At 44.9% G+C, this 13,236-nt stretch overlaps 1 protein-coding gene across 4 annotated transcripts in view; it reads left to right on the top strand.

Moving 5' to 3' along the window:
* The window catches only part of MYH10 (myosin heavy chain 10), an 85,592-nt gene that overhangs the window by 51,061 nt on the left and 21,295 nt on the right, over positions 1 to 13,236 (top strand). For 2 of the 4 annotated variants that reach the window (XM_015645783.2, XM_015645785.2), the window contains 11 exons: positions 763 to 861; positions 1,757 to 1,900; positions 2,213 to 2,308; positions 5,612 to 5,730; positions 6,169 to 6,321; positions 6,691 to 6,864; positions 8,132 to 8,305; positions 9,015 to 9,129; positions 10,188 to 10,250; positions 12,577 to 12,770; positions 12,998 to 13,119. In XM_015645783.2, the coding sequence (XP_015501269.1) occupies positions 763 to 861; positions 1,757 to 1,900; positions 2,213 to 2,308; positions 5,612 to 5,730; positions 6,169 to 6,321; positions 6,691 to 6,864; positions 8,132 to 8,305; positions 9,015 to 9,129; positions 10,188 to 10,250; positions 12,577 to 12,770; positions 12,998 to 13,119 (1,453 nt within the window). The remainder of the gene's footprint in view (positions 1 to 762; positions 862 to 1,756; positions 1,901 to 2,212; positions 2,309 to 5,611; positions 5,731 to 6,168; positions 6,322 to 6,690; positions 6,865 to 8,131; positions 8,306 to 9,014; positions 9,130 to 10,187; positions 10,251 to 12,576; positions 12,771 to 12,997; positions 13,120 to 13,236) is intronic. The other 2 variants (XM_015645787.1, XM_015645786.1) reach the window with 1 other exon arrangement.

Below are 13,236 nucleotides of genomic sequence, written 5' to 3'. Positions count from 1 at the left end.
GAAAACAGGAGGATTTAACTCTTGGGGAATTTCTTCTTCATCACAGGAACTCACTGTCATTTCAAATCCCTGTCCTACATTTGCTTTACAATATGGAATATCAAGAAATAAAAAAATTAAATAAGATTACAGCTCATGGCAGCTAATCAGGCACTACCTGCTGCAGAAATTGAATTTGGGAGCTGTTTAAAGGCAATGTGGATTGTTATGGAAGGACTGAGAAATGCACTTGGGATGATAAAGGATTTCTGAGTTTAGCAGCTGCTGTGTTTTTGGGCTTAACAGTTCAGCTATGACCTCAATAGAAGTGATGGAGAAGGATGGCAGCTCCTCCTCACCAAAACTGCAGCTGGTCCATGGCTGACAGCGGTGGCTGGAAGGGAATGCAGGGGGATGCAGGGAAAAACAGCCAAGGGATGAGAGTGTTAAAATGTCAAGAGTTTGCTGCAGTGAAAAGTGGGTTTCTACCCATGTCAGCTGGAAATATCTTACTTAGTCACTAAAAGTTCATATTGGACCTGGTCCAGTCACAGAATGCCAGACTGGTTTGGGTTGGGAGGGACCTTAAAGCCCATCCCTGCCATGGCAGGGCCACCTTCCCCTGTCCAGCCTGGCCTTGGGCACTGCTGGGGATCCAGGGACAGCCCCAGCTGCCTGGACATTACTCCTAAAATTCTCTTTTCTCTCACACTGATTCCATAGCCTGCTTTGGAGCTCTTGTTTGCTCTGTTTTAAGCAAAGCCTTGACTCCAGGTGTTCCAGACTTGCTGGAGAAGTCTCGTGCTGTCCGCCAGGCCAAGGACGAGCGGACGTTCCACATCTTCTACCAGCTCCTGGCTGGAGCAGGGGAGCACCTCAAGTGTAAGCTGGGAGTACCAGTTTGAAGCCTGTTGGGTGCTGCAGTTGTTGTTTCAGTGGGGTGGGGTGGATTTGAATTATTCTTTGGTCGTGACTGGTGAGTTTTAAAAGAAGGAGAGGCCAGGAGGCTTTGCTCTGCAGTAGCTCCTGTGTCCTGTCAGATGTGCTGGGAGCCACTGTGGCAGTTCAAGCCAATGTCTCCTCCATGCCAAAGCCCAGCCTGGGCAGGCTCTGGCTGGGGGTTCCTGCATTGGAGCTGCAAAGTTCCCAGCTGAAAACAGCCAGCCCCGCTCAGCAGAGGCAGCCCCATCTCCCCCAGCCTCCAAAGGAATTTTACCCAAACTTAGTGAAACCTTGGGGCTTTCTTCAAGCCATTGCAGTGCTGGGGTGGTTATCCCAACTCTCTGTGGGTTTTTTTTCCCTCCTTGGGAATTTCTGGTGGGTTGTGATAAGTGAAGCTAATAAAGATAGAGACTTCAGAGAACTGATCCACCCCTCCTGTATGAGATAAGCTGGTGCTCAGCATCCTTGATTTGGTCATCAATCCCAGATCCATTTCTGCCTGGGTCTGTTACCTTTCAGTAGAGATTTTCCTTTTAGGATATACCAGATGAGGATTTGAGATGATGCTAGATCTGGGTAATGGTCTGTGGGGTGGTTTAATGCATTAAAGAGCTCATGGAGGTTGCTGCAGAGAGAGAATCTCAGTCTGGCCTCAGCTTGGGGGGTGCACTTTTATTTTTAGGGTTTCAGAAGCTTCTGTCCTGGCTTGTAGCCATATCTGAGGAGCTGATTTCCTAAAGCAGAGCTGGGGAATTGAGTGAGAACAGAGCACGGGTGGGTGTGAACAGAATTTCTGAGCTTATTTTTCTGTCTTTTCCCCTTCCCCCCAACACAGCTGACCTGCTGCTTGAAGGATTTAACAATTACAGATTTTTATCTAATGGTTACATCCCCATCCCTGGGCAACAAGACAAGGATAACTTCCAGGAGACAATGGAAGCCATGCACATCATGGGCTTTTCACACGACGAGATCTTGTGTAAGTTACGGGACCTCTGGAATTTTCAGAGTGTCCTTTTCCCTCTTTTACACACACATACACACCCTGCTAATTTAATGTCACCAAATTTAATGTTGCTTCAGTGTCTTTGACAGCCTGAAGAAAATGGTTGCTTAACTCTAACTGGAGTTGAATTCAAGCCATTTGCCCAAAAAGCACAGTACAAACTGTATTTCCTCCCTGAACTGCTCCTTGGAATCTGGAAGGAAAATGACACAAGAAGCAGAAGAAAAATTTGCTCAGCTGAGCCCTGTGCCATGAAACTGATGCACATGTCTCTTGTTATCACAGCAATGCTGAAAGTGGTGTCCTCAGTGCTGCAGTTTGGGAACATTTCCTTCAAGAAGGAGAGGAACACAGACCAGGCCTCCATGCCAGAGAACACTGGTGAGCTGCTCACATCTGCAGGGTGTCCTTTGACTTGTGCTGAGTTCTCTCCCTGCCCTTTGTCCAGTGCACATCTTGCCAAGCCCAGAGCAGCACTGAGCTTCCTTGGGAGTGCTCTGGGCCAAAATGGGGCCAGGCTTGGGCTGATGGCACCAACAGGCAATTCCTAAACCTCTCCCCTTTCCTCTCCTCCTGCAGACAAATGCAAGTGTCCATCAGGGGAATTGGTGCTGTTTGCATTGCTGCTAAGCTTTGAACAAGTATTTGGGTTGTAATCTTGTTTATTGCTCTCTCCAAAGACTTAAGCCCTAGGAAGAAGTTCATGCTTAAATCAGTTTGTTTTCTTTGGTTGCTGAGAGCAGTTTTGTTGCCAATGATAAGAGCCCTGGAGCCAAGCACAACTTCCATGGTGCAGTGGCTGAAGACAGGAATGCTGCTTTTAGAACAGGCTGATTTCTGGAGTGTCCTGGCAGTGTGGCTGACACTGAATTTATCACTGCCTGCAATGCAATCAGCATTTTGAAGGATATATTTCTTCCCCCACCCAAAAAAAAAAAAAAAAAAGCCGCTGAGGCACATTTGAGGTTTTTATTTAAGGATTCAGTGCCAGCCTTTAAAATATTTTCATGGAAAGACAGTTTGGAGAGGAGACACCAGTGGGAAGAGCAGTGGGAACATGGACAGCTCTGGCTCTCATTCTGTGACTGTCCCAGATTGCTGAGCACTGGGTCCCTTTGGTCACTTGCAGTGCCCAAAATTGTCCTTTCTGAGGGCAGTGGTTGCTGCCCAGGTGGGGATTAAAGGTCAGTAGTTACTGACCTGGCTTTTGACACTTTTTGTGTTGCAGTGAGGAGAAAAGATGAGTGAGGAGTTTATCTTTTGGCTTTTCCTGCTGGTTTAGAGAGCCCACCTGGGTCATTGCCCATGTGGAAGGTGTGATGTGGAAAAACAGAGGTGCTTCTTGATTATCTTGACTTTAGTTGAATTGCCATTGGTTTTTAGTCTTCAGTTCTGAATTACAACACTGCCTATAATATATTGGTACTCTTGAATATTTATGGTACTGGATACAAAATTCTCACTTCTAAAGCCAAAAGGATGAACAGCTCAGATCACAATTAAAGCATATTTTTGTCCTCTTGTATTTAAAAATTTGGTGATGTGGTCTGTGCTATTGCACCTTTCTGAAGAAATTGAGTGTAACTGATCTCTCTTTTCTTGACACATCTCATTGTGAGGGTTTCCCTGCATCCTCTGGAGAAATCAGTGTTTCCTGACAGGGACTCCTCTTGTTTAGTGATACAGGTCAGGTATTGTCTCTGTGGATGGGAAGGAGTTTGTGTGGCCAGTGGAGATGGGAACCAATTCAAAGAACATGGGAAACAAATTCTCCCCTGTGGATTGTAAAGGTAGATAAGCAAATGCTGGGTTCAAGTACAGGTGTCAGAGAAGCCACAGAGCCTTTGGGGGTTAGGAGGATGGAGAAGCTGTACTTGGAGAATCATTTCGTGCTCACCAGATTGGGAAGGAACCTTTCTGCTGAGAGGGCAGAAGTTCAAAGCAATCTCATAAAGTTCATGTTCACCTCTGATAGAAGCTCCTCAATATCTTGTCTTTATAATTCAGAATTTTCTGTCCAAACCCCAGCAGTAATAAAACATGAGTCTGGACAGTCAGGGTTTTCTCCAGTCACAGCTTTTAAATGGCCCTTTCTCGTTACAAACGAGGAGGTGCCTGTGGCAGGGGTGGGAACTGGGTGATGTTTGAGGTCCCTTCCACCTCAGATGAATGTTGCTTATTTTAAAGTGCAGGATGAATCCAGCTGAGATAACATGACCCAGTCCTGCCCTTAGATGTGGCAGTTTGGAATGTCACTTAGGACAAAGTGGGATTGTTTTCTTCAGAGGAAGCTCAGAGAGGTCTCTTCCACCCCAGTTGTTCTGCTGAATTCTGTTGAAGTGCTGGCTGCAGCCTCCTCAGTGGCTCAGCAGATGTGATGGTTGGGATTACACCTGCTGTGGTTTATTGGTGTTATTCTCACCTAAACTACAGCTTCTTACTGACTGGAAAGGCTGGGACAGTAAATTCCATGTCCCTGGTTTATGCAAGGAGCTGAGTGTGGTATTTGGGGTACTCTGGGAGAGGGGGGACCCTCCTTCCTTGCACTGGAAATATCATTTACAGTATCCCAGCTACTTAATATTTTCAAGTTGTTGTTTTGTTTGTTTGTTTGTTTTAAAGATCCTGATAGCAGTTTCTACTTGGCCCCTGAGGTTGTGAGATTTATCTGATGTGCTGGTACATATTTTTATATTCAGAGCCCAGAAATGCTCCTGTTTGTAGCTCAAGTGGAGGAGTGCTCATTTTGTGGCACTCCCCTAATTTCACTGGTTGTGTGTCACATCATGAACCCTTCTAGTGAACATATGGCCAGGCAATCTCAGCATTAAAGAGCAATAATAGTTTTTTAATACTAAAGAAAAAAAATAATGCAGCAGCAACTCTCATATATTTAGTATGAAAGTCTGTTTTCCAATGCCAATTTGAAAAAACAGCTTTTTATTTTAATTTTGACAGTAAAAGAAGCTATCAGATGATAAAGAAAAAGGGCCAAGTAGTTACTGGGTGGTGTGGAGAGCTTCCTGCTAAAGGGCAACACTTCCCTGGACCTAAAAATACCTTTGGCGTCACTGTCATTTTTAGAAGTGTGGAATCACAACCACCCAACTCCTGGGCCACGGGTTTAGGGGAGGGATTGATGCAACAGGAGTCTGTAGGGCTGGAGTGGGTAATGCACTATTTAAATGATGGGATGACATCAGGAGGATTCTGCTGTTAAAGTGCACTGATGCCTGGGGTGTTATTCTGTCAAATACTTGGAATCCCAGACTGGTTTGGGTTGGGAGGGACCTTAAAGATTATCCCATTCCACCCCCTGCCATGGGCAGGGACACCTTGGATGCTCCAACCTGGCCTTGGGCACTGCCAGGGGTGGGGAGTCCTCAGCTCCCTGCTTTGTGCTGGCACAGCTGCCTGCAGTGCAGTTTTTCAGCCACCTTTAGGATGCTGGCTTTGATGTGTGATGTCCCCATACTGTCCCCATCTTTCCTGGGGGTTCCCTTTGAAAGTAAGGAAATGAGCCCTTGTAGCTGAGCTGTTAATGAGCTGCCCCTGGTGAAATGTGGTGTTTCCCTGCTCCCCGAGGACTGTGTCCCCCTGGAGGGCTCTCACAGCCTTGGGGACAGAGCCCGGCTCCGGGCAGGGTCTCTCAGTGCCTCCCTTTGTCCCCGTGTCCCTCTGCAGTCGCACAGAAGCTCTGCCACCTGCTGGGAATGAACGTCATGGAGTTCACCCGCGCCATCCTCACCCCCCGCATCAAAGTGGGCAGGGACTACGTGCAGAAAGCCCAGACCAAAGAACAGGTGAGCTTTAAAAGGTGCTTCAAGGACCAAAAAAGCTTCCTCATCCTCATTAGCTCCTAACAAAGAAAATTGCCTTTGAGTGTTTGCTGCTCTGTTTAAGCTTTACTGCGACTATGAAATGTTCTTATATGGTAAAAATCATTTGTAGGATAGAAGAAACCTTTCCCTTTCCTTGACTTTCTCCTGGTTTCATCCTTTCATGTTGTGACATTATCAAATACTTGGAAATCTTTTGTTTTTGTAGAACAGTTCAGAAAAAAAACCAAAAAACTTAACATTGATCAAACTCCAGACCATTCCTACTGCTTGTTTTCGTTCCTCACTGGTATTAACTGCATCCAACTGCTTCTTTTACTGAGTTATTTGGGATAACATCCATGTCTGTGTCCTTTTGATGGCTTTTCCAGGGTAAATAAATTTTCCTGTTTGGATTTTCAGGCGGACTTTGCAGTGGAAGCTTTGGCAAAGGCCACCTACGAGCGCCTGTTCCGCTGGCTCGTCCACCGCATCAACAAAGCCTTGGACAGGACCAAACGTCAGGGAGCCTCTTTCATTGGGATCCTGGATATTGCTGGGTTTGAAATCTTCGAGGTACTTGGAAATATCTCTACTCAGGTTTTCCTTTCCCCTGTTTTTGTGGGATCAGGACACGCTGCAGGGGCTCTGAAAGCAGCGTGTTCCGAGGTTACACAACGGGATTGTTTGGGGTGGACAGAGGCTTTGACAGCCCAAAATTATAGTCCCAAAAAGTCATAATTTTATCTTTAATCCTTCTTTTATGTGTGATAGCTGTTCCTACTATAATTTATGTGATGAAGATTTGTAGAATTGCTTTCCAGTTTTCTTTTCGTTATATTCGAACTTTGCAAAGTTTCGGAGAATTTCCTTATAAAGTCAAATTTTTGACTCCCAGATCTGTGGTATCTTGTCACTGACTCATTCTTGATGTTATTCTTGTAGCTGAACTCCTTTGAGCAGCTGTGCATTAACTACACCAATGAGAAGCTGCAGCAATTATTCAACCACACCATGTTTATCCTGGAGCAAGAGGAATATCAACGAGAGGGGATCGAGTGGAACTTCATTGATTTTGGCCTGGATCTGCAGCCTTGCATTGACTTAATTGAAAGACCTGTAAGTTTGCACATGAATAATGCTCTGAGGAGGAGAGCTTGGAGTGCTGACTGTGTCTTTTGCTGCCTGCAAATGAGACATTTCTTGTGGAGCTGTCATTAAAAGGGAATTAACTGGAATGCTGAAGTTCAAATCTAAAATACTGTGTATTGTTAATAAAAGGATTTATCCAGAGGGGATTTTGCCCTTAATGTCAGTGTAAAACACTGAGCTCAAGACATGAAGCTGCTATTTTTATTCCTTTTTCCTGATACTAATGAAGTCATTAATCCTGTCAGTGTCATTAAACTGTGCCATTGTGGTGGAGGAGCTTTGGGACTCAGGTAGAAAGTTTTTCCAAGACTTGTGGTAGACTTCCTTCATTTGAGATAAATAGCAAAATTCCTGAAACTTCATGTAGAAGTAGAGTTTTTTCTCAGAAAATTGCCTTGCAAATAGGAAAACAGGATCTGGTTTTAGTCATTGTGGTTTTTAACATCCTATGGCTGCTCAATTTATGGAAGCTGAAGAGGCTTTAAAGAGCAGGAGGAGCAGATGGGGAGAGCAGAGACTCCTGAAAGTTTGTTCTTTCCACCTCAGAACCTGTGACCTTTTAAATTACACCTGGGCCATTGCAGTTACTGCTCCCTGCCTTTCTCTGTGTCCTGGGTGAGCTCCCAGGGCTGCTGTGCATCCTGACCAGCAGAAAAGCTGCACTCCTGTTTTCCTTTGGGAAAAGGGAAATCTTGTTTCAGTTATCAAAGGTCTGCACTTTGTGTGTGGAACTTAGAAAGTTCTGCCCCTTTGCAAGGTGAAATCTCCTCCAAAAAGCCTCAGGGGACAAGGGTGGCTGCCCTCAGTGTGCACATGTTTAGATGAATATCTTAAAAGACCTCAGGTTATTTATCAGTTTAAAAGCAAGCCTCAGTACCCTCACAGTTGTTCTGGGGCTGTGGTGCCAGGTACATTGAAACATCTCTCACCAAATGTGTGAACTTTGTATTCCCTCAGAACTTTTTAGGCATAAAACCCTTACAAAGCAAGGCTCTGGGCAGCACTGCCCAGCTCAGTGGTGTCTCCATAAACACTGGAATGAGTTTGTTTGAGCCAGCCATAACATCCTTCTTGAGCTGGACCCCCCCACAGCTTGTTTTAACTGAAATTAGGCTTGAATCATTTTGGACTACCCTTATTGTGATGTTCAGTGTGTTAGAAATACTAAACTTTTAAACATATATATAATACATATATGTGTAAAACATGAACACATTATCAAACTGCATTTCAGGCAAATCCTCCTGGTGTGTTGGCATTGCTGGATGAGGAATGCTGGTTCCCTAAAGCTACTGACAAGACATTTGTGGAAAAATTGGTCCAAGAGCAAGGAACTCATTCCAAATTCCAAAAGCCAAGACAACTAAAGGACAAAGCAGACTTCTGCATTATTCACTATGCAGGGAAGGTAAGGCTTCAGCATTTAATTCTTGTTTGGAAAGGTTGGTTTGGGGAAAGTACTCTGCTTTCCTTCCAAAGCCTGGATGCAAAAATAGACAACTTTTGCCTTGGCTGAAGCAGAACCATGCTAGTCTGGGGGCTCCCTGGGTTGGGATGAAACCCAGGTAGGTATCAATGATTTTTTAGCTGCTGAGCTGGGGTTTATTTGGGAACCACAGGTTTGGCTCTTTAAAGATAAGAACTTTGTTTTCAGCATAGAACCAAATGTTTAAATGTAAATACTGTAGAGAAATTTTTAAAAATCATGTTGCAGCACATCCTTAATTTACTCTCCAGTAATTTAGATGAAGTAATTGGTGTCTATTCTAGAGCTGGTTTTACATCTTCACAGTGAAACCTTATTTTGACAATAAACTGGGCAGCAAATAAACACCCAGCTGTCAGGAAGAAAGAAGTCAGATTGCTGAATTTTCAAGAAAACTCCCATTTACTCATTCAAAAGCATAACAAACTTGTGGTACTTTGAACTGTTCTAAGGAGACTCAGCAGGCAAATGTGAGCACCCAGGTCTGGTGTGGGCAGGCAGGGCTGGACTCCAAGCTCACAGGTCTTTTCCAGCCTTTGTGATTCTGAGCATTGGCAGTGAGAGGAAAACACTGATGTTTGATGGTGGTAAATAAAAACCTCTGATCCTGTGGCCCTTGGCTGCTCTGCAGGTGGACTACAAGGCAGATGAGTGGCTGATGAAGAACATGGACCCCCTGAACGACAACGTGGCCACACTCCTGCACCAGTCCTCCGACAAATTCGTGGCTGAGCTTTGGAAGGATGGTAAGAGAGTTCTGAGCACAGATTGTTGGTGATTTCACCTTGCTGGATGAGTTGTTTGGGGCTTTTTTTTTATTCCTGTTACTTTCTCACCTTCCACTTCTCCATTGTAAATATCTACAGCATTTTAATCTCATATTTAGTACCCAAAGTACACCAAGGAAGCTGAGTTGCACCTCTGGTCCCTTGCACATTTACCATTTCTGAGTAGCTGCTTCTCATGTTCATTACTGGGACTGATAATCACTTATTACTTGTTTCTCTGTGTCAAATTTCATGTGGAATTTTGCCCAAACCTCTTGGTTGGGACTTGCTGCAGTGGAGTCCTGAGTGTGAACAGCTGTAGTGGTTCTTGCTGCTGGTAAAACATTGTAAACATTGTGTCCTGTGAGCACCAGCACAGTTATTTCCTGTGCAGTGCTGGGTGGTACTCTGTGAATCCACTTCTCCTAAAATGACTGCATTAACAGCTGCAGCAGTGCTGAGATATTGCACATTAAAATCAAATCCTGTTTTAGCTGTACACTGCTGCTCACCCAGGCTACCTGCCCAGCCCCTGAAAGTACTTCTCAGTACTTCTACCAAATGACTCCAAAAAGCAGAAATAGCCACATAAATACTTAGCAGTGACTTCTGTTCTGCTTTCTGACATCACAGTCTACTGATTAGAGTATATTTACATGTCACAGGATATAAACCCTGTAGTTTGTTACTTGAGGAGGAGATGAAGCTTGTGATTTAGGTGGTGCTGGAGGTTAATGCCGAGTTTCCCTCTTTGGGCAGCCACAGAGAGCAGCTTTAATGAATCTGTAAAGAACTTTTTGGTTGGGGATCTGCTCCTTTCCCTTGGAGGACACACACAGAGCAATTGTGTTTTGGTCCAAATCCTCCAACCCTGTTCCCACAGACCATTGAAATGTGCATGGGATATGTTGTGGCCTGGGTGCTTTTGTAGCACAGTGAAGTGTGTTTGCAATTGATGAACCTGTTGTTTTTACTAACTCAAGTGTCTTGTGTATCTGCTCTTCTGTCTTTCTGTTTCTGCTGTTTCTCTGCCTTAGAGATTCAGAATATTCAGAGAGCCTGTTTCTATGACAATATTTCTGGTCTTCATGAGCCACCAGGTGAATGGATATAAAACAGTAGGCCTCCTAAAGGCAGGGCTGTACCTCCAGGAGAACCATTTTTGCTCGTAGGCTTGCATGAACTTCTCATTTCATGCTGAATTTAGGTAAAACCCCCCCAGCCCCCATGGGGCCCCCAGTGCATTCCTGTCCAGCTGCTGCTGCACACACACAAAGCATCTCCAGTTATGCATTGCAGATGAAAAGGTTTGTTGCTTCCTGGTTCCATGAGGAGATGTGGAATTGCCTCTAAGTGACAATTCTGGTAGCTCCAAGCATTTGAGAGAATGCAAAAGCTTTGTAACACTATCAAGCTTCTTTCTGCAGTCCAACATTGACAAAACTCTGGGATGTTTGAGGACGTGGCTGTGGCCTTTTGGGAGGAGAGCTTGAGAATGTTTTGAAGCAATCAGGATGAGTGCTGCAGTTTTAGTGGGGGTAGAAAGTGGAATAAACTTCTTCCAGCCTTGCTGGAATTGTTCTTTTATTTAAAAACTTCTTAATTTTAGTATTTATATAAGCTGCAGATGTTTTTTGGGATATTGAGAAATCGAGAACTGCACTTGGAATGTCTTTGAGGACACTTTAGATATTCAATTCAACTTCCTCATCCTTCTTGGATTCCTCTCCCCAATTTTAGAAGCACATGGATGTGAAGGTTGTGCCTTCAGATTTTGGGTTTATCTTTCACTATTCCTGATACATCCCATCCCTGAGGAAACCAGGGGTGTTCCCAAAGGAATTCCTGGAGACCTTTGTTCCTGGGGCTTCAGCCAGGGGTGATGGTCCAGCCATGCAGTTCAGGCTTTAAACTTAGAGGCAGAGCTCACATTTAACATCACTAATCCCATCTGAAATATAAATCACCCTCCTGAAGCTGGAGCACAGAGGGGAGCAAAACAAAACTGTGCAAGATCACATCTGTTTGCCAAATTTTAGGAAGGACACTGTGAAAAAAAGCTGAGTGTTTGCAGTGCTCAGTGGGGCCTGGAGGGTGCAGGTTTCTAATACCAACAATCATTTCATCCTCTATAAAAGTGACTCCTTGTAATCTCTATCCTGATTTGGGACAGAATTCTGCTTCAAAACTATTTGGGGTATGACCTGATAAAACACCTTACCACCTACTTGTTTCTCCAACTTAAATAAGTTTAATTCTTGTGTTCAAAACCCTGTGGGGGATCTGGGCTCTGCTCTACACACAAGACTTACTGAAATTTGCTGCCCCGTGTTTCTCTGCTTTTAATTTTCCTTTATTTATTTATTTATTTTAAATAGACCTTTGACCAGTTGAATATTAGGAAGAAGTTAAATAGTGTCCCTTATTTATCAGATAATTCTGGTGGGAAAGCAAAATTCTCTCTGCTTTGGTTTAAATGAATTTGAAGCTAACATGACAAAATTGAAGCTGTAGCCTACAAATAGTTGCTTGTTTCTGGCTGCCCAGCTTGGATTTCATGGAGAACCCACAAATGTTGGGATTTGCTCAGTTCTAAGATGCACCAGCTGGAATTATTGAGGTGTTAAGCCACCTGTGTATCTTTTAGTGAACTCTCTACATAGTTCTTGACATGCACATGGAATCACCCTCACGTTTTTAATAATGGCAGTCACATTTCTAATTGTGCTTCTCAAAAACGAACCCTTGAGATCCTTACCCAAAATGTTCCAAAGAATCAAAGAAAAATTTCTGTGGTGATGCTTTCTGGTAGCTTGGAAGTGCTTTGGGGTGGAGTTTTCCTGGTTTGAAACTTGTCTTTTGGGTAGGAAGGTCTTTGCAGGTGTATTTAAAAATGGGAAGAACTCTACCAAACAACAGCTGAGCACAAGTCTGGCAGATACTTTTTCCCCTCTTGTCACTGAAACAACACTATTTCTATTTCCAACTCTGCTGTAAATTTCTATTAAAACATGAATTAAACTCAGGTTTAATCAATCTCATGGTCATAAGTGACTTTTCATGCACAGATGTGTAATTCCAAAAGTTCAGCTCAGAAATACTGTGCACCGTAAGAACTCAGAGAGAAAGCTGCCTGGAAAGTGGAATTTACATCTCTGTAAAGTTGACTTAAATACAGAAAACAGCTTTCCCGGTCATGTAGAACTGCAAGTAAAGAGCTGGATATTTCAGCCTGTACCTCCTGAAGCTACACTCTTGTGCTGGATGAGTCTGTGGCTTTTGGTCCCCGAGCTTGTGCACAGTGTCCCCGGTCCCCGCTGCGGCTGCCTCGCCCCGGCGTTGTCCCCGAGCTTCCGCTGCTGCTCCTCCGCCGCTGCCGCCCGCCAGCCCCGGGGCCACTCAGCCCTTCCCTCTTGTCCCCACCAGTGGATCGCATCGTGGGGCTGGACCAGGTCACCGGCATCACCGAGACGGCCTTCGGCTCTGCCTACAAGACCAAGAAGGGGATGTTCCGCACCGTGGGCCAGCTCTACAAGGAGTCTCTCACCAAGCTGATGGCCACGCTCCGCAACACCAACCCCAACTTCGTGCGCTGCATCATCCCCAACCACGAGAAGAGGGTAGGGGCTGCAGGCCACTCCTTGTTCTTGCCTCTCACTGCTTTTCACCCTCATTGAGTCCTGCACCCTGCCTGGGTGTCCCTTCTCCAGTCGTGGTTAGATTGTCCCCGTGAGCGAGATCCTCTCAGAGTTCCCTGCACGCCCCCTGAGTCACACTTAGCCTGAAAAGCTGAACTACAGTTTGCCACCAATACCAGTTAAAATCATCCTTGTTTTGTTTTGTCCAGGCTGGAAAACTGGACCCACATCTGGTTCTAGATCAGCTCCGGTGCAATGGGGTTTTGGAAGGAATAAGGATCTGTCGGCAAGGATTCCCAAACAGGATCGTGTTCCAGGAATTCAGGCAGAGGTAACAGCAGCAGCAGGCTTTGGAGGTCTTAGGAGCTGAAGTTCCTTGTTAAATCATTGAAGGCCCTACACTCCTCCCTCCTCCCCCAGCCCAGCTCAAAGAAAATCAAAACCTGAT

Source organism: Parus major, chromosome 18 (assembly GCF_001522545.3).
Source record: "Parus major isolate Abel chromosome 18, Parus_major1.1, whole genome shotgun sequence".
In the NCBI taxonomy this organism is placed as follows: domain Eukaryota; kingdom Metazoa; phylum Chordata; class Aves; order Passeriformes; family Paridae; genus Parus; species Parus major.
Note: the sequence above shows the minus strand (reverse complement) of the source record. Positions and strands in the feature narration are given on the sequence as shown.